General features: G+C 38.6%; 2 protein-coding genes across 3 annotated transcripts; both read right to left on the bottom strand.

Moving 5' to 3' along the window:
- Positions 1–1,004: 1,004 nt before the first annotated feature.
- On the bottom strand, positions 1,005–19,514 carry LOC121877585 (dynein axonemal heavy chain 3-like). Its single transcript, XM_042383379.1, has 7 exons — positions 19,399–19,514; positions 19,028–19,193; positions 17,655–17,846; positions 10,217–10,410; positions 9,314–9,521; positions 3,766–3,903; positions 1,005–1,958 (listed from the first exon to the last, which is right to left on the bottom strand). Exons 2-7 carry the CDS (start codon positions 19,073–19,075, stop codon positions 1,725–1,727), a joined length of 1,014 nt encoding a protein of 337 aa, XP_042239313.1. The 5' UTR covers positions 19,076–19,193; positions 19,399–19,514; the 3' UTR covers positions 1,005–1,724.
- LOC121877586 (dynein axonemal heavy chain 7-like) lies at positions 19,402–25,713 on the bottom strand. 2 transcript variants are annotated; one of them, XM_042383381.1, is made up of 4 exons: positions 23,928–25,713; positions 21,667–21,827; positions 20,268–20,408; positions 19,402–19,526 (listed from the first exon to the last, which is right to left on the bottom strand). In XM_042383381.1, the coding sequence occupies exons 2-4, from the start codon at positions 21,816–21,818 to the stop codon at positions 19,484–19,486; spliced, it is 336 nt and encodes a 111-aa protein (XP_042239315.1). In that variant the 5' UTR covers positions 21,819–21,827; positions 23,928–25,713; the 3' UTR covers positions 19,402–19,483. The 2 variants fall into 2 exon arrangements, with proteins under 2 accessions (XP_042239315.1, XP_042239314.1); XM_042383380.1 differs by lacking the exon at positions 23,928–25,713 and having other exon boundaries at positions 21,667–22,858.
- Between the last annotated feature and the right edge of the window lie 480 nt (positions 25,714–26,193).

Genomic DNA, 26,193 nt, shown 5'->3' with positions numbered 1-26,193 from the left:
CCTGTGTGGGCTTTCTATATACCTTAAATTTATAGTTTTGGCCATTTCTCATGATAAGCATATCAAGAAATGGAAGGGATTCATTTATTTCTCTTTCAATTTTGAATGTGATACTAGGGACAATATTATTAAGCTTGTCTAAAAATTTCAATGGGTCACTGTTTTTAGGCCAAAGACAAAGAACATCATCTACATATCTATACCATGGAGGAATAAAGTCCACTATATTGGGTAGTAATCTAGTCTCAAAAAACTCCATATAAATACAGGCTAGAGGAGCAGAAAGACAATTACCCATGCTCATACCAAATATTTGCTTGTAGAACTTCCCATTTGCTCTAAACACATTGTCAGTTACGCATAACTATCAATTTCAGGAAAGTATCATGTTCAATAGTTAAATCTAGCAGTTGTAATTTATCTTTAAGAAATGAAATTAAGTCTTTCACAGGTACTCTAGTGAACAGTGAATTTACATCAAAACTTATTAATTCGCAAGGTTCGTTGTGTTTCTTGAGTTTATCAATTAAATCACTGCTATTGCGTATATGTGAATTAGATATTTGGCCTGTAAGAGGGGATAGCATCTTTACCAGCCACTTGGATAATTTGTAAGTGCTTCAGTGTTATGTTCATACCATTGAGTGTTTTGGATTGATTACAGTACAGTTAGTAACCAGAAAAGGGTTTAGGTTCCAACAAAACTAAAGCCATAACACATGATTGGTTGGTACCATTTTTCTTAAAATAATGCATTACAATGATATTACTGTACAGGTGCTCCTCTACTTAAGAACATTCAACTTACAAACTTTCAGAGATACAAACACCATCACTGAGGGGGGTTACCTGCCAGAACAGGTGTTTAATGTGGATGAGACTGGACTATTTTGAAGAAAATTCCAGATAGAACAAACATTACCTAAGAGGAGAAGAGTGAGCCAGGTTTTAAAGCTGTATTAAAGGGTATAGCTGTACTATATATCCATAATATTTTCATTTTTTACAATATATTTGGTATCTACAAGAGCAAAGATGGACTTACAAGCAAGCCTCAGGAACGTAACGCGTTCGTAAGTAGAGGAGTACCTGTAGTATGTAACAGTAAGTGAGGTAGTAAATCTGATGACAAGATAGCCACAATTATTTAGGCTGCTTGTACAGATGGGGCTTGGGGGCTTGTGTAACTTCCAACTTCTATTTATTTTTTCTGGAAGTAGGATGACTCCAGAAGGCTGCACCTTAATTGTTTGAGCCGTGTTAATCACCCTGTTTGAATATAGGGCACACATATGCCATTTTCCTTTGTCTATTAGCATACCTGTCATCTTGGTAAGATTTATCCTTCTCCTTTCATGATCTTGCTACCTTTTCCCTCCTTATTCAGTTCCTTCTTCATCCTTCTACCACTTGTTATCTTGTCATCCTTCCTTATCTATTTCTGCTTGTACCTGGTCTCTCTTCCTTCATTATTTATCAAGCTCTTCCCTCTCTGTTATGTGGTTCTCTTTTGATAACTAATCTTTCATTTCCCATTCTGTCTTCACCATCCTCATAGTCCAATTCTTACCAAGACAGCCTTTTAGTTTACCTGACTCTACTCTTCATCCTTTCCTGAATACTCCCTTCCACTTAATCTGGTTTATATCTCTCTCTCTCTCTCTCTCTCTGATTTATTACTTACTTTCCCTTCCTTCCTTCCTTCACTCCCTGTACTAAAGTTATTAGCCTGGCATTTGATATCTGTTTCTGCATTTTGTTACCTGGTCACCCTCCTTCTTGAGCTGGGGGGAGTCGTTATCGTAAGGAAGCGATTCGTTGTCTTCGAGGTCAGTGTCGAGGGGGTAGTACTGCCCCTGCACATTTGGCGTGGGCAGCCGCTCGATCACCACTGGCAACTCCACGAAGTTGGGTCTGATACATTCCTGGATGATATCTTCCACCTCCTTTTCCATTACCTGTTGGTGTAAATGCATATGGAGTATACAGTGAGTATGCTGTCAGTACAAAATTATTACACAACCTATGATAAATGAGATTAAATTTTATATAATTTACAGTACTGTACTTTACTGAAGCAGCAATGTACATAAATGACTAGAGAGCATGCCAGTGAGTGATATTTGGGGAAGCATATGCTGCTGCTGCTGCTGGTGGGTGATGCTAGATTTTTAGTGACGGGTAAACCAGATAGAAATTTGGGACTTGATGGTTGAAGGGAAGTACCATAATAGAACACATCTGATACTGTAATAAGAATTCATGAATGACATCCAATTTCTGAGAGAACCTGTGTGTGTGTCTGATCTTGATTCTGGTTTCAGGCATTACATTGAGAAAAGGCTTGAATGAACATATATTGCTATAGTAGCTATATCATCTGCTGTGGTAGGCATACAGGGGCAGTACAGTATTGTCAATATGTGTTTGCTGTAGTAGGCATACAGGGGCAGTATTGTCATCATGTGACAGCTGTAGTAGGCATGCAGGAGCAGTATTGTCATCATGTGTCTGCCCTTGGTAGGCACTGAGTAATATTGCACTAAAACAAATGTGAGTTTATTTTTACCTCCACCTTTTTGGATAGTTAGATTGGCCACCTTTGTCTTTACCCAATGACAATTGGTGTCAAAGAAGTCAAGAACATGTCACAACAAGGCAAAAATTACCCACATGAGCTGTTCAAATGGACTTGAGACTGGCAAATGGTCTTTAACATTACAAAATGCAAGTCCCTTCACACTTTCCTGGATTCTGTCAATAAGGAGAAAGATCTTGGTGTTGTGATAAGTCATTCAATGAAGGTGGCACAACAAGTAACTCCAGTAGTGAGAAAAGCAAATTGAGATTTGGGAATTATAAATGTACCTTTGAATATACAGGTAATGATAGAAAAATTCTCCTTGAACTATACAACTCTCAAGTATGTCCCAGTCTGGATTACTGCGTACAAGCATGGAAACCCTACCTCCAGAAAGATATAACATCCCTAGAAAAGGTCCAGCACAAGCAATCAAGATGATTCCAGAACTACTGTATATCATCTCGATTATCCAAGTTCAGTAGATCTTTCAGACAAGGCACAATATGGAAGATTTCATTAAAATATACAATATCCTGAAAGGAGATAATTACAAACTCGTCAAACTATCTTGCAGAACAAATATCAGGAAATACTTCTTCACACAGATGGTGAGACCTGGAATGGTCTACCAGCCCAAGCTGTAGAATCATGAACAGAACTGGGCTTCAAATAACCCTCTACAAAATTAACATGAACACTGGAGGGATCCTACACAGGCCACTGGCCTCCTTCCCTTGTCATAGCTACTTCTTGTGGGTGGTCATTTGGTAAATAAGTAAGCGATTTTTCCAATTTAGCATAATATATTTGTTTTAGTTTCATTGTGTATTTTTAAAATTGTTGTTATTATAACTGCATTTAACTTCACTACACTTTTCAACTAGTCTCCAGTCATGATTTGAATTTGTCTTTTGATTTAATAGTTTAATTTTTTTAATATTATAACAGTCATGTGTCTTGTTTTATCTTATCATTGTTGATTCTTTTCTATAGATTGCACTGATGATGGCTACTGTGATAATTGAAAGTTAATTAATAAAGAAGAATAAGTGTCAAGATGTTCATTGTGGTGCTTGTTCAGTCTTTGAACCTTACAAACTAGGCACTTGTTTGTTTGTAATATTACCATACAAATAATTACATTATAAACATAATATGGTACTAGATATAAAAGTAGTAACCTTAAACAGGAAGTCAATCCTGTCGATGGGTATGGCATGTTTCCTGGCATAGTTCTGACGTATGCCCGTGAGGAAGGAGTAGGGGAAGAACAGCCCAGAAAACCAGAATACGTCGGGGATTTTCTCGTCCGCCCACCGCTGGAAGAACTTTAGCCTGAAGGAATGCATAATAAGGTAGTAAGACAAACAAGCACAGCATAGGCCTCTTGAGTGAGTTCTTTATCATATTATTATATCAGTCTACTCAAAATTTATGCTTAGTAGACCTGAATCCCATATAATGCCAACTATATGAAACATTATTCTAACACTTTTATGAGCTTCACATATACTTTGTCAAGCATCTTTAAGTTAGCTTGAAAAGTATACAGTGGTCCCTCGGTTAACGAGCGCCTCGGTTAACGAGATTTCGGTTAACGAGTTACCTTCCATAAGATTCTTAACTTCGGTTAACGAGCAATCCCTCGATTAACGAGTATCTTACGAGCCGACCTCCACATGTTTTAGCTTGCATTTGGCGGTCCACCAGCTGTAGTATTAGTCCGCCAATACAGTAATCGGTTCTAGGGCTCAAATTCCTTACCCTTTTAGTAAATATCAAGAAGTTTATACTATTAAATAATTTTAAAAGTTTAATATTAATTTTTTTTAGTTATATAAACAATTATTGAACATAATTGAAGGTAGGGTCACTAGTTTGTGGCACGCCATCCAGCCTGCCAACACAGCATACAGGCGTCAATCTGTGTCTTTTCAGTGGAGGTAACATCTTGCTTGAGAGACTCTTCAACTAAACGCTTTTTTTCTGTGTTTACAAGCAAATTGTTGGTCATTTTGAAATTTATTTTACATATTGACAATATATGATGCAGTGCAGTGTTGATTTAAAGAAAATAATCTTGAATTACACCAAGAGAACTAAAATTTTATGGGTGAAATGGCGCCATGGGGTGACTTCTCTTCCACCCCAATTCCTTCTCTTCTCCCTTCTCCTCCACCCCCATTCTAATTCCCATCATCATCATCATCATCATCATCATCATCATCCACGAGCCTTCTACATACACACCTCAAAGTAAGTGTACTTTTCTACCTTTTTTGTTGAATTTAGGTAATTTTCGGTGAGCTGGAACCAATTACCCAAAAACCCATTGAAACAATGGTTTCGGTTAACGAGCAACCTTCTAGAACGGATTGTGCTCGTTAACCGAGGGACCACTGTACAGTAATACCCTGGTTTACGCAGTTCTCGTTTACGCGTTTCCACATTTACGTGGTACCCCGCCAGAACCGGAATGCGGCGCGGCAGGGTGCGCACAAGGTCGCCCAGTCATCAAAACATTACTGAGTTCTTCACCCGCCACCCACCACAGCCGGCCCAAGTCAGTGATAGTGAGGATATGGACTTTGAGGGGTTTGACAATGAGGCCCTGCAAGCCTCTGTGGTGGATAGTGATATAATTGATACAAGTGATACAGGTGAGGGCCAATAATCTGCCCTCTGCCTCGGAACCAACCCCCCATCCCCGTGTGCCCAGCCATCTTTTCTACTAATGTAAGTGTTAAAAACCTAATATTATTGATATTTCTCTTAATTGTGTGCATACCATCATAAAATTAAGATGTTATTTTTACTACAACGTAGGTATTGTGTCTGAAAAAGTGTAGTTTGGGAGTCGGCCCGGTCTCTATTTCAATTAATCCCATATGTTATGTTGTTCACTTTACGCGTTTCTCGTTTTACGTGCTACTCCGCGGGTTCAATTGACCGCGTAAATCGGGGTATTACTGTATTTAAAAGTATCTACAATTTATGTCAGTAAATTGTACCTGTAGTCTGATACTGTACAAGTATCCCTCATTTAAAAGTGTGTGTGTGTGTGTGCACACAGGGTGGTGTAATGCATCTAGTGTGACAGCATTATATTAGTGTTAAGGTGCAAGCACTGTTTGCTACCTCTCGCTTTCAGCTGCCGCCGCTGGCTACCTCTGATGACGAACAAAGAAGCAACCTTCTGTAAGTCTTCCCCTACCAGTACACAGCCTCTTCACCATCAAAACTCCTGCTGTGCCTCCTCGTGGCAACACATGATAACTGGGTGCCTCGTGGGGCCAGGCTAGACCAGCAGGGGATCTCGGAGCAGCAGTGGGCCCCAGAGGGACAGCACATAGACCCACAGGCATGTGGACATGTCCTGGTGCCTACTAACCACTGCCTTGCAGATTAACCTTGGTAGGTATAAGACTACGGGTGTAAACCCTAAGCGAAAAATCTGAAGCGGAGACATGCTTACAGAACTCCAGTAAGACCCCAATGGCAGTGTAGGTGGAAGAGATAACCAACAAGGGAACCCAATGACTACACCAGCAGATGAAGGCAATGCAAAATGGACAGGCTAATAAGGCAAAACCCAACAAACTGGGCTATTGGCAGTCCATTGCAACTCTCCTCCCCATTCGTTGCAACTACCTGCACCACTGGACCAGGACAAGGGAGAGCCATGGTGTGTGGTTGCAGTCTGTGCTCTTGCCTCACCACATAAATCAACTCATGCACAGCCATCACTTACTACTACTCATCATACTCGATTCTGAGAGACAGCAAAGTAGGTGGGGTTGCATTCCTGAAAAATCTAACATTAAAAAAAAATTATTACTAAATGAGGATAACATCGAAGCATGGAGGACAAGCAACAGGTTTAAATGTCATGGCAGTAAACAGCGAGGACTGAACTCCCTAATAATAATAAATGAGTTCATTACGAATAGTTTCAAAGTTAAACGACGGATTTATTAACACAAAAATTCAAATTGCATACATGTACTGTACTACAACATCTTTTAAGATAAACAATAAAGTTGATAAATAGCATATTATAAAACAAAAGCACATATTTTATGTAAAAAAAAACCCAGCTCCTTCCACACTCAAACCAGCTGAGCACTCACTCAGTTGACTTAGAGATGTGTGCGTGCCTGCTGCACTGTGTGTATGCTGTGACATCACTGCCCACACATACAAACCCATGCTCTTCATTTTTCTTATTACGTACATAATTTTATATGATATTTTCTTTATTTCTAAGCCACACTAGAGTATTGTAATGATTTTTTCACAACTAATATAGTTTCGATTACATGTAACAATGGAAACATGATATCTCACAGGCCACCTCATCTCCAGCTTTTCCCACTTTCACAGCAAGTTGAGCTAAACCGAATTTTGATTGTCCTCAACTACCATGAGAGAATGGAGCGCCTGAACTTGCCTAGCTTATACAGGTTATACCTCTCTAGTCCGGCAACCTCGGGATCTGACTGGTGCTGGACCATGGAAATTCACCCTTTTCCTGCATAGATAGTGACTTGTGCTTATGCTTGGAAGCACTAGCACCACTTTCTCTGCATCATGGTCTCTTTGAAGACTTATTGAAGGGTTAAATGTCGTATAGTAGCTTCTCAAATTTCGCGAGTTTTTAATTCTTAACGTATTTTATTAGAACACACAAAAAAATAAATAAATAAAAATTTTGACGGCGGAAACTTGAATTTCGACGGGTTTGAACGGCCCGCCAACGTGCAGACGACGTGCATAATCGTGTAAACAGCGTCATTCCTCTTATGTACAAAAGATTCATTATTGTTCATTACTGAATGTCTTTTTTATTGAATTAATGTTACGTGTGCAAAATGAGCAATACAATTCATTAATAATATGTAGAATATTAAAACACATGAGGAAATGACACAGCATTGTTTTCGTTGATTACAAAACCAGTGACTGACTGGTTCTACATATAAAACTGAAGAAAATAAGACTTTGGTTGTACCTGTAGTAAAATTAATATGGTTGTTTTAAGTAATGTTATTTAATGTTAATAAATGGAACAATAGAAGTAGCTAACGATAATGGTAAAGAAAAAAGAGAGATCGCGTATGTAGGTGCGCATGCGCACACGTGAAAACATATCGTCATTACTTTACATAAGAATATGAAAGCAACACTTATTTACTGTTCATATATATTTTAATTAATGTTTCTGAATTTGCTTTTATTGAATTAATGTTTGTGTGTGCAAAATTAACAATTCAATTTGTTAATAATACGTGGAATATTAGAGGAGACGAGACGGCTGCCGGCATTGTTTATGTTACAGCTTACAAAACCAGTGACTGATTGGTTCTACATATAAAACTGAAGAAAATAAGACCCTGAGTTTAGCTGTAGTAAAATGAATGTAAAAAAATTAATATGGTTGTTTGAAGTACCTGTAATGTTATTTAATGTTAATAAATGGAACAATATAAGTAGCTAACCATTAATGGTAAAAAAAAAGTGAGACTGCGCGCATGTAAGTGCGCACATGTGAAAACATATCTCATTACTCTACATAAGAATATGAAAGCAACACTTATTTACTGCTCATATATATTGAAGGGTTAAATGTTGTCCTCTGTATAGACAAGCAGACAGAGAGAGAGAGCAGCCAGATGTAAACAAACCTTAATTTCCCGTGGCTTTGTTTGTTTTTTTTAAGGAGATTAGCCCACCTGTGCATAAGTCACTGACCCACATTGGGGCCTGAGGGGCAAAAATTTAATACTCCTGTAATAATAATAATTCAGATAAAAAAAAAAAAGAAAAAAAAAGAAAAAGAAAGCTGCCTATCTACCTATTGGACAAACTAAAATCGTTCCGGACCACGGGAGTTTCTGGACCACAGAATGCCGGACTAGAGAGGTACAACCTGTACTACAGACGGGTAAGGGGTGACCTAATTGAGGTGTAGTATAAGCATCTCAAGGGGTACTACTCAGTCGAGTGTTCTTACTTGGAGCTGGCAGACGCTCGCCTAACAAGGGGTCACAGCTCAAGACTGAAGAAGCCGCAAGTCCAGAAAACTGTGAGGGCAAACTTTTTCGGAGTGAGAGTTGTGAACTCTTGGAACATTCTACCAGATCACACTCACTGCTGCAATACCTAGCATCTGTGTGCACTTTTTCAAGTAACACTGTGTTCTTGCATACGTGAGAAAGTCTCTGGGCATATTTGTTAGCCTGTGATGTGGGCAGCAAACTTGGGAAATGTTGGGGAGGGACTGGATGGATGTGTATGGGTGTAGTGGTGGTAGGGTTAGTAAACAAAGCATTTTGGAGGGACAGAGGTTGCTGATACAGGCTAATGTGTCTTGAGAGGTTACCATGTGCCATATTTTAAATATATTAATCCTTCTGGACCATTTCAGATGCTGTGGGAAATTTAAAAAGTCAAATTCATTGATCTACGTAATGGACTGCTCAGAGATGGTCACTCACGTACATGGATCTAGGAATATGACAAGTAAAGGGTTAACTAAAAAACTTTTGTTTCACAACACCTGAGCAGACTCATGCACATATTACAGGTAGATGAACATATACTGTAGAAGGAACAGTAGTCTTCATAATATAATGATGACTAAGTCTACCATACAGTAATTCTATATGTTGAAATGGTTCTACATGCAATGTCTTTTATTTCACACATCTTTCTCGGTTCACACATTACCTCTCTGAGTTCCTTCCTCTTTTCCTCTAGCTTTTCATTCTGGGGGGCCAGTTCATGGTTGGCAGCCTCCAAAGCTTGTTTCTTGGGGGCGACAATCTTTATGACTTGATCATAGACAACCATGGCCCTCACCCATCGGCAGAGGCCCTCACAAGCCATTGATACCATACGTATCTTCTTTGGGTCAAAATCCGGGTGAGAGTAGAACCTGGCAGGAAGTAGAAAGTCCCTAAGTCATCCACTTCAGTACTCACACAGTTTTATGTGTCACTCAAGTCTTCTTTAAAGATAAAAGAGGGACTTTATTTTTTGTGATTTCTTGTGAAACAATAGTATGTATTTACCTGAGCATAAGATACATATGCATGAATAAGTAAATTAATGGATAAGTACATTTTAAAATGTCTCAACATTTATTTCCTTTACTTTTTGTGAGTTTATAATAGGTTTCAGGGTTAAAGTGGAAGAACACTCATTTCTAAATGTGACAGTAGGTAGTGTGACTTACACAGTTATTACTGTGTGTGTCATTCTCAAGGCGTCCATATTCAACAGCACTGTTCCAGCAACCAAGATTTTCAACTGTTATTTTACATTTTCATTGGGTAAAGGAAAATATACTGGTATAGCAAGAAAATATTCCAAGATGTAATCCGTCCTGAATAACCGTGCACACTCTTGAGTGCAAGCATCAGGTAGCTACATGTTAGTACAGTACTGAGACAGTAGTAGTAGTAATGTTGATAATTTTTTACAGCATTTTATTTGTTCAATAGTATGAGTTTATTCATATCGGTCTGTCTGTCTCGACACCACTCTGATAGCCTCTGTCTTGGTCATACTTAATGGCAAAGATGAATTACCTAATGAATACCATATCACGGAAATAATGTTTGAACTTACTCGTTGCGGACGTGAGTGATAATCTTTGTGGGAATGTTTTCTTTGTCATAGTGCAGCAGGTTCTGGAGGAACTTCATATCCCCCAACAGCTTCTGAGATGGTGCCCAATAGTCCTCAATCATTTTTCCTGAGCCATTAGGGTCTGGCTTCCTCTCTGGCTTGAGGTCCAGCATTACACACACAGCTTCCATTACCTGACATAAAGCATAATATTGAACTGTATAGTGCAGCATTGTTATTTTGGGTATTTTTACAGCTCTAGTAAAACATGAACACAAACATTGCATTAGAGAACTGGGTGATGAGAAACTTTACTGACCTGGGTGATGAAAAACATGAGATGGATGATGAGAAACACTGCATTACTGAGCTGGGTTAAGTTGTGTTAGGTCAGGTCATCTTAAGTTAGACTATGCTATCTTAAGTTACGTTATGCTAGGTTTGGTTAAAGTTATGTTAGGTTAGGTTAGGATAAAAATTACACAGAAGTCTATGAAGATGACACATGGCTTCACTCTGCCTTGTTGATGGTATTTCTCATCACCCACTAGAATTGAAGTAGTGTTTCTTATCACCCACTAGAAATATGTTTCTCATCACACACTAGAATTGATGTTATGTTTCTCATAACCCACTAGAATTGAGGCGCTCAGCATTAGAGGGGGGTGAAGTGACACTCTGGCCAAAATGCGTTTTTTGATGGATATCACTATTTTCACCCGTTGGATGTAACGCTCTAGCTAGAATAGAAATATGGTAGAAAGTCCTTCAAAATTAGGCGTGATTTTGCCTCAGGCCTGGAGCTACGTATCTGGCTGTGCGCTCAGTCAAAGAAGGTGGCAACTTCCCGTTCAGAACGAGAGGAGCGCGAGCCAATGACAGCGCCATTCACAATGGATTTCCCCTTGCTATGTCACAGCTCCTCGGCCAATCCGCGCGCCCAGATGCTGCCTCCTTGTTAGTTTTGGTGCATTGTATAGCATAAGGAGGTTCAGTGTACTTTCTATGGCTATTTTTGATAACTTTTCGGCGTAACAATGATGTTGTTCATCCACGGGTGTGTAAAATGCTGTGCAATATCTGCCCGATATTGGAGCAAGAGTTGAGTGAAGCCAGGCCTTCTGGTATAGGTTCAGGAGCACATTATTCCTGAACGTGTGTTTAGTGATGACAGTGCTCATGTGGACATCCTAGGAATGCTTGGTGATAGTGATAGTGATTTTGGTATACAGGTAGTTCTGCTATAACGCGATAGTAGTGTTCTTGTAAAACATCGTGTTATAGAAATTCGTGTAATAGAAATAACAGGGCTTATGGAGAACTTTTACTTTTTACTTTTATCCTCTTCGCCACTAGATATCTGAACGACCTTCTTATAAGACCCAATAATTTATTTGCCTGATTTACCTTCTTCTCACAATGGCCCGAGAACTTCAGCTCATTGTCAACATACATACCTAGGTCCTTCTCACACACAGTCTCAACTAGTACATTTTCTTCATCCCGTTGGGACATATGATACGCCTCCTTACCGTTGGTACGCCCCAGGTGCATCCTCTTACACTTCGTGACATTGAATTTCAGCAGCCATTTCTTCAACCATTCTCGGAGCCCACAGAGGTCCTTCTGCAGCTCTTTACAGTCTGCTTGGTTCTTGCTTTCCTGAAATAACTTGGCGTCATCGGCAAACATTTGTATGTAGGAGTGTACAATGTCAGGCATGTCATTTATGAAACAAACAACAGCAGGCCCAGTACACTGCCCTGTGGTACCCCACTTGTGACAGGTACAGATGATGATTTCGTGCCATTAATCACCACACACTGCTTGCGGTCATGTAGAAGGTCATCTATCTACACTAGGACATTTCCCCGAATTCCGTACCCTTCCAGTTTGATTTTCAGCCTTTCGTGGGGTACACTGTCGAAAGCCTTGGCAAAATCTAGGTAAATATTGTCGATATTACCACCCCGTTCTAGAATATGGGTCCAAATATCCAATACCTTGAGCAATTGTGTCAAGCAAGAGCGCCCCGGCATAAAACCGTGTTGGCAATCTTTTACAAGGTTGTTTCGTAGTAGATGTTCCATCGCTGCATCTCTGATAATACTCTCAAGTACTTTACATATTATGCTGGTCAGGCTCACCGGTCTATAGTTGTTCGTGGAGTGCCTATCGCCCTTCTTGAAGATAGGACTCACATAAGCCACTTTCCATTCACTGGGGACCATTTGTTCATCCAGGCATTTACAAAACAGAATCTTCAGGGGCTCTGCAAGCTCGTTGCACAGCTCCCTTAGCACTCTAGTATGCACCATGTCAGGTCCAGGACTCTTATGGACCTTTAGCCTGGACAGTTTATTTCTAATACCCTCTTCTGTGAACACAATGTGGGTCAGTGCTGTGTCGAACCGTCTGTCCTCAAACGCAGGAAGGTTAGTTGCATCCTCTCTTGTGAACACTGAGGAAAAGAAGCTGTTCAATGCCTCAGCTTTATCCTGGTCAGAATCTGCGTAACTACCATCTTCAAGCCTCAGGTCTGATACTCCTACTCGCGTTTTCAATTTCGACTTTGCATAGCGGTAAAACGCCTTTGGGTTTGACTTGACCTCGCGTGCAACCAGCCTTTGGAACTCCTTTTCAGCCCTCCTACACTCTATCTTTGCTTGGTTTCTGGCTCTTGCATACATCCTCCTGTCTTGCTCATCGTTTGACCCAACCCACGTCTTGAATTTCTGGGTTTTCTTCTTAATTTTGTCGACCGCCGCATGGTTCATGTGTAGGGATCCCCTCGTATTCCTAGAAGCACTGGGTTTGGTCTTGGGTATATATTTATCGATCAAATGGGTCATTTTACTAGTTATGATATTCAGCGTAGTGTCTGCGTTCTTGTACCTTAATAAGTCAGGCCAGTTGATACCCCTCATCTCTTCCCTCATCCCATTGTAATTTCCCTTGTAATATTTGCACCTTGGCCTGGCCTTATCTTGAACTAGGTAACAGTTAAATCTGAATGACAACACTGTATGGTGACTGGTGCCAACTGGGGCAAGGTGTTCCAGTTTGGCCACCATACCCTCCTCGTTTGTTATGATGAGGTCAAGTGGCTTGGGTGTTTGCTCCCCTCTGTAATGTGTCGGGTCTCTCACATGTTGGAACAGAAAATTATCTCTCAGAGTTTCTACAAAAAGAGTAGCAGGATTATTCAAGTCATTCGGGGTTGACTCGTTTCTCCAGTCGATGTCGCCATAGTTAAAGTCCCCCATGATAAGGAGGTGGCTGGGGTTGAGCATCGCCGCATTGTTTATTAAGGTTCTTAAGTTCCTTTGATTTAGTGGGCCACAGTTCGGGGATCTGTAGATACACCCGACGATAAGTAAGTCCCCTCCCTTTAATTTAATTTTACACCACTTGGACTCTTCAAAAACATCCTCTCCCTGTACCCTCGCCTGGCTGGCTCTAAGGTCTTGCCTAGCGTAGATAACCACACCCCTCCTGCAGGATTCTTGAGTTAGGTTCGTAAATGAGTCATATCCAGCAATACTGAACTCACATTCCTCTGGGTCGATTCTCCTGTTCTTGTACAACAGTTCTACAACTCCTACAATATCTGGTTGGTGTACTCTTAGTAGTGTTTCAAACTCCTCCCTCTTATCAAGGAACGTGTCGGTATTAGTGTACATGACATTCAAGCCAGAATTTGTTCTCGGTAACGTCTCTGCTCTTAGTAATAAACCCGCTCCACCCACATTCTCAGAAGCTGCAGCATTTGCTAAGTACACTGTATTTTGCAGGGTGTGGTTAAAAATGTCATTGTTTACACGGCGCTCGTTCCCTCCTGTCCGGTAGGCTGAGCTGGTGCCGCCTCCCGGGTGGGGGGTTGAGTGGGTGGAGGGTGCACTGCTGCCCCCTGGCCCTGTGTCGGCACACTTGTTTCCACTACCCTCCCCCTGAGTATAACCCATGTGCACCTGTCCCCGTTCCTCCTCGACTCCTCCCTCTTCTGCTTCAAGTCCAGCAGATTACTCCAAATCGAAAAAAAATTTCGTAGTTAGCCTAACACAAAGGATAGCACAGTCTAAATAAATGTTACATTCATATCTAATAATGAAATCATACAGTAAATGTTACACTTTACCTTGAAAAAATATGAATATAACTTGATGGGGGATAAGGGTGATGTTGAGGCTGAGGAGTCATGAAACATCAAGCTTTTCTTCAAGTGTTATAGCCTTTCTTTTACGATCACCACCGGAAATGCGATCACCAGAGTGCTTCCCAGAGATATTCTTCTTTTCCATAGTCACAAAATTGGAGAAACAGTAATCAGAATTCACTGAGGACACTTAAAAACTTCACACGTGTTTCAAACAAAGTGTGGAGTAAACAGAGCGCGCGGGTCTAAAATGCTATGTATTTTGTTTTTCTCTCTTAGTTAAAATTTTACATTTTACATATACTGTACAGGTATACTGTATAAATAAATATTACATAAATTATTTCTGCAATTCTTCACAAACAAAACACATAAATCAATTGAACATGTGATGTCGAACGTGAACTGTAAACACTGCATAACCCCGCGCCAAGCCACAATGTACAGTACACTTTAAACGCTACTTATTTTGTTTTTCTCTCTTATTTAAAATTTTACAATTTACATATACTGTACAGGTATTTCTTCACAAACAAAACACATAAATCAATTGAACAAGTGATGTCGAACGTGAACTGTAAACATTGAGCCAAGCCACAACACTGTACAGTACACTTTAACACTTTAAACGCTACGTATTTAGTTTTTCTCTTTTATTTAAATTTTTACAATTTACATATATATATATATATATATATATATATATATATATATATATATATATATATATATATATATATATATATATATATATATATATATATATATATATGTAAATTGTAATTTACATATTCATATTATGCTAGAGCGCCCACAAAACATGAGAAACGTTTGAGTCCCCCAGTAGAGATGTCGTTCTCTACCCACTTCAGGATGTCTTAGTCCTCCGTTTTCTTTTTGTGTACTCGCTCAGGGACTCAAGTATTTCTGTATATGACACAGGATGATAAGGGAATTTGAATTTATTTGTTTATTTATTTATATATAATATACTGTAATATATTAAATATACTGCAAGTATTTTCTTTAATTTATATACGTGTTTCGCGAAAAAGGGAGGCTACATTTATGGTGATCGTTAAGGACCAAACTCCGAATCCATGACGTGACTTCTGTTCATTATTTATATCCTAAATTTACCACTGTAGGTAGTTTCAAGAATTAATGCAGTCATTTACTGAATATTCTTTGCAAAAAAATAAATTTTAAATGAATTATTTATAAGAGATAAGTATTATGATCAGTAAATATACAGATATGCATTACTGACCACCTCCGAACACAAGGACGGCTAAAAATAGCCACAGGCGGTCACAGTCAAGGTCACTTTCCCTTTCTTGTCACTGGCAAATGGGGGAGGGGGGGATGATAATAGCAGCTGTGTTTATTACGGTATGTTAGACTGGTTTATAATACATTTTTATTATTTTAATATACCGGTAATCTTCATTTTAATCCAGCTTACCAAACGTAAGTTTCAGTATAAAATAATTAGTGGTACTGTAGGACCTTGTGAGTGGTTTACTGTATACATAAATATTACATAAATTATTTCTGCAATTCTTCACAAACAAAACACATAAATCAATTGAATATGTGATGTCGAACGTGAACTGTAAACACTGTGTGTGATGTAGAGAGAGCGCGGGTGTAAAACGCTATGTAATTTGATTTTCTCTTTTATGTAAAATTTTACAATTTACTTATAATATATAGGTATACTGTATACATAAATATTCCATACATTATTTCTGCAATTGTTCACAAACAAAACACATAACTCAATTGAACATGTGATGTCGAACGTGAACTGAAGCCACAACAACCGTTCGAGTGGAATCGCGTTAGAGCAAACGAGTTCCCGTTTTACAAATATCGTTCCTCAATTCATAAATCGCGTTCGAGCAAATTCGCGTTGTCAAAACACGCGTTATAGCAGAACTCACTGTACTCATCATACAAAAAGTGACTGCTATGCATCACAAGACCTTTTTGCAGACTATGTTCCGGTACAGAGTTACGTGACATGCACTGACAGCAGTAATGATGATGAAAGTGAAGATGAAAATGATGAAAGTGAGTCTAATGGTAACAGAGTGACACTAATGTATCACAACAAGAACATACAGACTGTGAGGAGGTAGAAATGGACAGTGACGAGGCATGCATTGACCTTGATAGTGATGAAAGTGTGCCTGAACCAACGAATGCTAATGAAAGTGAGCCCATAACTCAATCTTATAATGAAACTGAACTGTTGCCGGCATCAAAAATCAATGATTTAGTTCATGAAGAATCTGTGTGGCGATTTTTAGAGAGGGCAGAAAAAGACTTTGATCAGTACATGATTGATAATGAAGAGGCCATTTAAGTTAAACGCACTCCTCAGGATTTACGTAACTTCAAGTTACTACGATATTCAGGGATAATAAAACGAAGGAACTAAACAAAGTAAGATTGTAATACTATTATCAGAATACTCTCTTAACCATGGTAGGGGGTGGGATGAGTGTAGTGGTGTTTCCTCATTATTACACACTATTAAACTTAACAATATTATAAATTTTTGGCTAATAATAGGGATGGAAAGATAAATACTAATAGGCAAATGAGTTTTTATTATTATTTTGGGGGGGGGGGTAAAACGAGTGCTGTTTTTGGTTATCATTAACTTGTTTTACAGTATTAACCCACAAATATTAATAAAAAAAAATTGCAGAAAAATGCGATTATTGTTGGTTTGAAGATCAAACAACTCTACATCACGGGTTATTTTCATTCAACTCGCAATAAATTAATAACTATTCACTGTACTAATTTCCAGTTGTCACAGTTCGCTAGGAGAGGGATTAAGCTGCACGATAAAAAAAAGAACCCTCTAGCTTAAAAAAAAAGTTATGGTTGTTTGAACCTTGAAAACTTTCAACGTGTTTTTCTCAGCTTTTTGAATTTGGAGCTTCACCCCCTTCTAATGCAGAGTGCCTCAACTGATGTAGTATTTCTCAAAAAGTTTCACTAATGATTAGAAATACAAAAAACAACACAGGGACAAAACTTTTCATATATCTTTAGGAGGGTGTGAGGATCACAGGGTGTGTTAGGAGCACAAAGTGACTTAAGGTCAACAGCTAGAGGATATTAAGGCAAAGTGAAGGTTTGGGGACAGTAGAGTCAGAGTGGAAGATTAGGTAAAACAACAGTGGAGACTTAGGTAGAGTCAGAGTGGAGGTTAAGGTGAGCACTCTTCATAACCAATGTCATCATTTGGTAGGTTATACTCACCAGCTTGACTCCTGAGGGCGGGTTCTTCATGGCCTTGACGACGCGTATGTCATCTTGTTTGAGGGTGTTGAGGGCGTCTGTGGCAGCATTGAGAGCTGGTACTGCCTTGGCGAGCTCCTTTTCACAGTCGTCTTTTATGGCCTGTGCATCGGCAAACTTCTTATTGGCCACCGCCTCGTCTGCCGCCACCAACTGAGAACAAATTTGTTATCAACAACCAAGAAATGAGATATGTTATCACTTTCATCTTTTTTTTTTACCAAGAGAGGCAGGGTTAACATTAGAAGGGAACATAAAACACGAACACAAAAACAGCAATAACTAGCAAGGTGTTCATGATAGTAACAAGAACCTTGCCAATGACAATATTTTACATCAAGATCACAAAACACTGACTGAATTGTGACTACAACATTGGTTTCATTGTGGTATCTTCAACAACCTTCCATGTTTCACTTATGTTTGTTCTTCTGGGTTTGGGGAATTATACTTGTGTTTGTATCTATGAACAAAATATATAAAAGAATGGGAAGGGTAGCTTCGATGAAACCTGGCAGGCTAAAAGGTTATTTACCTCAGAGAAAATAAATAAATTTGGGCAAGTAAAGCTAAAGAATAGACTGGTGAACTCTAGTGAAACAGTCTTTTTTTTTTATCCTCTTCACCACTGATTGGCTCGTTAGGTGCTTGGGCGATCGGTCACGTCTCTGTTACTTTTCCTTTTCTTTTATCCTCTTCACCAAATGATCGTCAAGGGTTGAGTGTAGGCAAAGGAAGAGGTACTGTAATTGAAAGCTGGGGTAAATATATTCAAAGCCATGGTCACAGTCACATTCCACTGTATGTGTCTGTTGTCTACACAACTCTTTATTAGAGTTAATGAAACTTGGGACTATAGGTTGCTGTTGATTAAGAGAAATCTAGTCTAATTTTGGAGAAAGCAGGTCAAGGTCACACTTACAGTTCACAGTCAAAGACAATATATTTCACATCTGTTAAATTTGCTAGGTAGATTGAATGATCAATAACCACATAAATTTTTTATGTATTTTAGTGCATGAAATATAAAGGGCTCTTTGAACTTGATTTCTTATATATTTTCTCTTAATTTAAAGAAGTTAGTTGTCTAAACCAACCAATCTATCTAATTTCATTAAAAACAATTAACTCGCTTCGACATATTTTCTACACAACCAAACTCACACATGTAGTGTAGTTATGGCACCTGGTTGAGTATTATCTGTAGTACATTTCTGCACTTCAACATACACACTGTACCATCTATTACAGAGTTAGAGATACATCTTTTTGTTATAGAATTATTAATAGTATTAACAGGTAAGTTTGACAAGTGAAAGATAACAGCTTCACACCTCTTGTTTCCTCTCCACTTGGATGGTGTCTTGTTCGATCTTGATCATAAGTGCCTCCGTGTTGGCAGAGGTCTCCACTAGGCAGGGCTGCAGCAGCTTTAGCTCTTCTTGCAGTTCAGTGATCAACAGCTTGGCCTCTTTCAGTTTCTCCAGACCTGTCACATACCTTCAGAGATGAAATGGTTAATGTTTTTGGCACTAAGAATGCATATTCATACATTTAAAATAACTTGGGCACAATATTATTGATTTTCACAAGTAAAATAAAAACAAAATCGAAGTTGGGTCGGGTAATTCTCATAGAATAAAATTCATCAATAGATGTACAGTATAACATTACTAAAGCTGGTGATGAGCTTCCTGAGCTTTACCTGTCCCGTAGTGTGAGGATCTCTGAGCGCTTCTTAAGGAGGAGCTGCTTGAAGGTGAACACGAGCTCCAGGTAGGAGGTGGATGTCACAATGTCACATAGTACCTCCGCCGCAGCTGCTCATAGAACCTGTAGGAGCACTCATCAAGGTCTCATGTATGTCTGGTTAATTAAGGTATTGGAGGGCTACCAACGTCTCATGTACAGTATGTCTTATGGTTTTAATGAGGTCTTGGAAGCCCACCAGGTTCTCATGGGTTAATTAATGTCTTGAACCCCTGGGCTTCAAGTCAAGTCATATGGTGTGCATCTTTAGAGCTTCAGGTCACCTCATATGAAATTTTGACATTTAGTGGGCCTATTTGAATATAAAATGCACTAAACTAACTCAGAATAATGGGATAAACTCTCCTGTCTCATGTGGTGACATGCGAACTTCACATGCTACCACCCACAATGCCTTAGTACCAATCGCGTCTCAAGATGCAGAGGTCACGTCGATCACACTTGCCCAATCCCAGCACCTCCATTCCCAGCTCCCAAGCATGCCAGATCAGTGGTCCTATGCCTGTGCAGTACTATTATTTTCTACATGATCATCATTGGCCAGTCAGAAGTTAAAACACAAACAATCAAACATGGATGTTTTATTGAAGAGAGTTTTCTGACTGTGGTAAACTGTATTTACATAATTAAAAACAAATTTCTAGTATAAAGAGACAGACATCAGTCTATAGATTGCTCAGGTTTGCCTACTTGAGAAACAACTGGATAAATGCTAAAATGAAATCCACACGAAGCAGTCTTTGACCCTTGGTAGTTAAACTGAAAATGATAACATAAGCAAGGTGTGGATGTCCTTGAAACTACCTGTGGGCAAGGTCATCAATGCTGTGGTGGAAATACTTGCAGACAGTGACACAGTGAGCCAACAATGATGCCTCCAGTTTAGTTTCCTGCAGCAGTGATGTGGCCACCATCTCCAAGGCATCATCAGGCCATGCAGTAAACCTGAACAAGAAAAGGTCATAATCTTGTGACTCTACAGAATTATACTGGCATTTGCCATTTAACAGAACTGCATTCTACAGAGTTTTGAAGTTATGGAACTCAAAAACAGAGGATATTAGTCACTAACGATCTACTGTCTTCCTAATAGGAAACGAGCTGTGGTTGCCATACTGACCAGAACGTATAAAAAATTGTCCCAAACACAATATCTGAGAGAGAAACAAAATAAAAGTCACTCGATTTCCTCACCGTGCTAAGATGTATAAATACCCTATATAAAATCCTCGTGGCACTTAGTATTTCAGCTATTACAACAAAAATTTTAGCGGTGCTTTCATTGTGCGTATTTACACCCGATTCGCCAGGCAAGACGACGACGGTAGCAATGCGTGTGATGGAGGGTGTGGGAGGGGGTTTTGAGAATTGCAATTAAATGCCAGGTAGCGACGTGTCCTCGAAACACATCGACCCCATGGTTAACAATACCTTTTTTTTGGAGGACTGTACATTTCATTCTGCAACCTGGAATTTGTTTGTGTTTTTTGTGTATGTTTTTTGTATATGTGTTTCCATTGTTTTCCTAAGCTTGGCCAGAGGACATTAAGTGCTAGAGGCAGCAGTGGCATTAAGAGAAACAGGAAGGCAATTAATCTGATGTGAAATTACATGACAAGCATTATGTTTCTTGCTGGTAACTGTACTACAGTATTATTTCTATTTATGATTTTATTTGAGAAGCAGGTATTTATTATACTATTTTAGTGCATATTTACTTGATACATATAGTAGTACTGTATTATATTTTGGGGGGTAAAAATTTTCCCTTTAAGAAGGCAAAATTTTCTTTGGAAACACATTGCCAATTATTATTACAGTATTGTTATTAATGAAATTATTATCATTATTATTATTAGCATTATTATGACAGTATTACTGTACATTATCATTATAATTCTTACTAATCTTATTGTTACTGTATTACTATTATTATAAAGCCCTGCATAAAAAGGATTAGCACTATAGATAATATCAATGAGCTCTCACATAGCACTGAAAGTAAAAACCTGTAAATTTTTTTTTATTAACTTTCTAAAATCCTATAAGAAGAAACCATTATTGTACCACAACAATATTATACAATACACTACCACAACATTACACACTACGTTACCAGGGACACCTGACAATACACAAGTGAGGGACACCTGGCAACACGACATCTTCTAACACATGAAGCAGTAGACCCACCAGGACCTACCAGTCTATAGTGCAGCAGTTAATGAGGGAGGGGAACATCCTGAGCCTGGTCCTGAAGGTGTCGCCTATGGGGGACATGGCCACTACCAAGTGCAGGTTGGCCTTCACTCGCTCGTTGAAGTAGCCAAACAGTGTCATAGGTGAGGAGTCCATCTTCTTACCCTTATTGGGATATTAATCTGAGGTTACAATATGTATTATATTGGTTGAGGAGTGTGGTCCACATTATAAATATAAGATGACCCAATGAAACAATTATCAGATGAAAGTAGGATACTATTTCTTGTTGGGATATAAAAATTTTGTATCAATTGAAGATAACTGAAGATTAGTCTTCCCAGCATATTTTACTACAGTAGGTTAGGTTAAGTTAGTGTTAGTGTTTAAACATCAGATGAAATAAGCTGAGATGCTTAATCTTCCTGTGGTCCCAAAATTTTCAATGTTTAGCTGGACCTAACTCTAATAAACAAGATAAATACTGTATAGTGAAAATACTGTACAGTACCGTACATTTATAAACTTTATCTGAATTTCTAAGTTATGTACGTAGCGCTCAAGAACAATAAAGTGATTTATCTACATGAATGAGTAAATAGTGCATAACACTTATTCAAAAAGTATACATATCCTAAATATAATACAACACAGCAACATGTACAGTATATGGTCAACAAGTGCATTACAGGAAACAAGTAATAACAACTAAATTACTATTATGAGCAGCCCACCATGGTATCAATTCCAGTTCTGTATTCCCAAAGCTTATATGGGAACATCCACCTCTACGTATATTTGTGATCTTACTTCACGAGTTTAGTGATAAGGCTCTAGCACTCAAGTTGACGCGCACATGTTCCCTGACTCCATTAGTGAAGGAGCCATAATAACAGAATCTTGATCTTCCAAACCCAGCCAGGGCAAGGATTCTCAAAGCTTTAGGCTTTGTACATTAAATTGTTTCTCATAAATGGAGATAAAGCAAGGTTTCAAATAAGCAGACATAAGAAAGAGCATACATATAATGTTCAAAATGGGTTCCAAATTATACTGAGCGTCTACCTACACTGGTACTTTATTTTATCACCAATTAGAGGTCAAAGTTAACATGAATTCTGACCCAGTATTGTCAACATATTGTAGTAAATGTTAACATGAATTCTGACCCAGTATTGTCAACATATTGTAGTAAATGTTAACATGAATTCTGACCCAGTATTGTCAACATATTGTAGTAAATGTTAACATGAATTCTGACCCAGTATTGTCAACATATTGTAGTAAATGTTAACATGAATTCTGACCCAGTATTGTCAACATATTGTAGTAAATGTTAACATGAATTCTGACCCAGTATTGTCAACATATTGTAGTAAATGTTAACATGAATTCTGACCCAGTATTGTCAACATATTGTAGTAAATGTTAACATGAATTCTGACCCAGTATTGTCAACATATTGTAGTAAATGTTAACATGAATTCTGACCCAGTATTGTCAACATATTGTAGTAAATGTTAACATGAATTCTGACCCAGTATTGTCAACATATTGTAGTAAATGTTAACATGAATTCTGACCCAGTATTGTCAACATATTGTAGTAAATGTTAACATGAATTCTGACCCAGTATTGTCAACATATTGTAGTAAATGTTAACATGAATTCTGACCCAGTATTGTCAACATATTGTAGTAAATGTTAACATGAATTCTGACCCAGTATTGTCAACATATTGTAGTAAATGTTAACATGAATTCTGACCCAGTATTGTCAACATATTGTAGTAAATGTTAACATGAATTCTGACCCAGTATTGTCAACATATTGTAGTAAATGTTAACATGATTGTTCTATAAACTATAAACATTGGATGGTATGATCGAAGACTGAAAATAAGTTGTTTACAGGAAAAATAAACTTTGAAGCTTCAGTGAATAATGAGGTGCTGTTGTCTAGATGAGCATGTGTGGCAAGGGAGGCCCCCAGCCCTCTTGGGGGGACTGGCTGCTCTCTGCCATGATAACCTACAACTATGCATGAGCCATTATTGAACAAGTTCTTAAACATTAAGACATTGAACAATCTACAACTATGATCAAATAATCAGGAAAATTATTCATCCTCGCCTTAACCTTCAAGTAAGAGGTTGGTTATGTTGTGGCAACTTCCTATTAATGGGTCACATTTCATAGTTTCACCATTGATACAAGTTAACAACAAATTAAGGCTTTTGTGCTTCTTTCCATGACTTATACTCACTATTGTTCTTGATACTTGAACGTGAGACTACAGCATATCAAGTGTAAAAATATTGAGCGACCATTAACGAATAAGTCCGAACTAAACTACTGGGTCAACAGTCTGATGGTCCAGGGTGGCGCCTAGTACACAGCGACACTGCTGTAAAGCTGAAAAGTGTAAGTAATGTGGGCAGATAATAAACCTTCATATGTGCCTAAGATAACACCAAAAAATTTTGAAATTGAACAATATGGTGCTGACAGGGTGATAAATTCCAGGACTCTTGTCTTGGGCATGAGTATGGACATGTATCACCTGTGTGGTGTGTGAGGAGCGTTCACTTTGCTGTCTGATGCAGCTGAGGTGACCCTCATGAGCACTGCTGATGCAAGTCTGCCATTACTTGCACCGACATTTACTGTGGTGGTGCAGCACTGTTGTGTACCTTTATCCCACTACTATGGCATTTTAGTAATTTTGGTAAGAAAGGTGTATTGCTGCCATGCTGCAACACACAAATGTCTTCATCTGGATAAGTTGGCTATTAATTGTTTGTTGGAATTATTTCATCAGTTTTAGCCCGTAAGAGGGATGTTACTGAGACAATGGCAAGACCTATGGCAGATCAACACCAGGTCACCACAACATGCTCGCAACACTTCTCACAGTAAGGCACACCCAGGACTTTACTACTCCCTGTATTGAAGGGTTTATTGCCAACTCTTTTGTGTTGGTCAACAACAGTAATGGTTTGGCTTTCTCCAGACAATTTACAACATGCATGAAATTCACATTCTTACCACGTCAAGCCCCTGGAAAACAACATGGACTTGTTAGTCGTGTTTCCTGAAAGTCATTATCAAGGGTTCCAAATTATTTTGAGTAAGTAAAGAAGACATTTATAGTGAGTTTATGCATCTAAAAATCAATTTCATGCTAATTCCGAATCCCTTAACTTAAACGTGTAAAAATTTTTAGGTGGACCGGGGAAATACATATCTCCTCACCACCTACGTATTTAAAGTAAATTCAGTTAGCATGTCACTAATTTTAAGACCAATTGTAACGTCATGAACACCTTCCTTATTCACACTTCAACACAAAAGGTTCTAAAATCAGTATTGTGTCAGTCTGAACCCCTGATATGACTCCTGAAGGTGCTGTGAATTGGCCATGACTAACACAGGACCAAAACACTATAGTTCTCTTTTGTCCTCACTACCAGGTCTTAGGTCATATATCTCAGGTGTCAGGCAGGCTTTATTACATACCATCTCACAAAATGATTTCTTTGCTACAACCACTACAGTGTATTTATTTGATAATCAGTTTTTGTAAAAAAAAAGAAGAAAGAATGCACATTACTCCTGAAATAATATCATACAAAAATCAAGTTGACTATAAAAGTACCTACACAAACTAAGAATATTTACTTCCATAGTATTACTATAAAAAATAAAGTCTATTAATTCCAAATGATTCCATGCAAAAATTGTCTCCACTATTTCCAAAGTTTAAGTTAACAATTGGATAGCCAAAAATTTATTATCAGCTATTTAGGTCTACTGGACACTGTACAAGTGTACATCCTACCTCTGGGTGGAGGAAGGGTGCTGGGGAAGGGCTAAGTTGGAGCAAAAAGTTCTCTCAGTCAGTCAGTCGATGTCACTCAGGAAAAGGGTTCATTGATTTGCTAAATACAGTTATGCACAGATTTAACAGATCACCTGAAGATTGCCTCCCCCAACTTGTTCTACTTGAAGATTAACCATTCTAATACAATACACGACAAACCTAACACTAACCAAACCTAACTGACCACCCTAATGCAAACCTAACCTAACCTAACCTAACCTAACCCTCCCCCTCTATGGGAATTTGGTAATCTTAGGTGAAATAAGCCTGGGGCAGGTGAATTTTCAGGAGATCCAATTTATCCTAATATTTGTTGGCAAAGTAAGTAAGTACAGGACAGGCATCCCCTGCCTTATAGAAACTCACGTTATGGAAATTCGCGCTTACGGAATTTGGTAATTACTGTATGACCAAAAATTCGGGATATGGCTAAAAAACTTCACCCTTACGGAATTTGGGTAAAAAAAAAAAAGCAAGCCAAGTTCAGCAGAAAAATATTTGACATTATTAGAGCTCAAGTCATAAGAAAGATAAGGGTTGACTAAAATTTATATACAGTTAACCCTCACTTTACGCGGTCCCGCATTCCGCGTTTCCACGTTAACGCGGTGCCTTGCCAGAACCTCACGTGCTCAAATTACGCGGTACG

Source organism: Homarus americanus, unplaced genomic scaffold, assembly GCF_018991925.1.
Source record: "Homarus americanus isolate GMGI-L3 unplaced genomic scaffold, GMGI_Hamer_2.0 scaffold51979, whole genome shotgun sequence".
Taxonomy (NCBI): domain Eukaryota; kingdom Metazoa; phylum Arthropoda; class Malacostraca; order Decapoda; family Nephropidae; genus Homarus; species Homarus americanus.
The sequence above is the reverse complement of the archived record's forward strand: the minus strand, read 5'-3'. Positions and strand labels throughout refer to the sequence as shown.

Bases quoted from the DNA above. Each gene is read 5' to 3' on its own strand.
- LOC121877585 (XM_042383379.1), bottom strand. From the start codon at position 19,075: ATGATCAAGATCGAACAAGACACCATCCAAGTGGAGAGGAAACAAGAG. The intron at 10,411-17,654 runs GTGAGTATAACC...GCTTTATGTCAG, and splicing joins CGCCCTCAGGAGTCAAGCTG to GTAATGGAAGCTGTGTGTGT. The intron at 9,522-10,216 runs GTAAGTTCAAAC...ACTTCCTGCCAG, and splicing joins ATCACTCACGTCCGCAACGA to GTTCTACTCTCACCCGGATT.
- LOC121877586 (XM_042383381.1), bottom strand. From the start codon at position 21,818: ATGGACTCCTCACCTATGACACTGTTTGGCTACTTCAACGAGCGAGTG. The intron at 20,409-21,666 runs GTAGGTCCTGGT...TTTCTTGTTCAG, and splicing joins AACTGCTGCACTATAGACTG to GTTTACTGCATGGCCTGATG. The intron at 19,527-20,267 runs GTAGTTTCAAGG...GTGCTCCTACAG, and splicing joins ATTGATGACCTTGCCCACAG to GTTCTATGAGCAGCTGCGGC.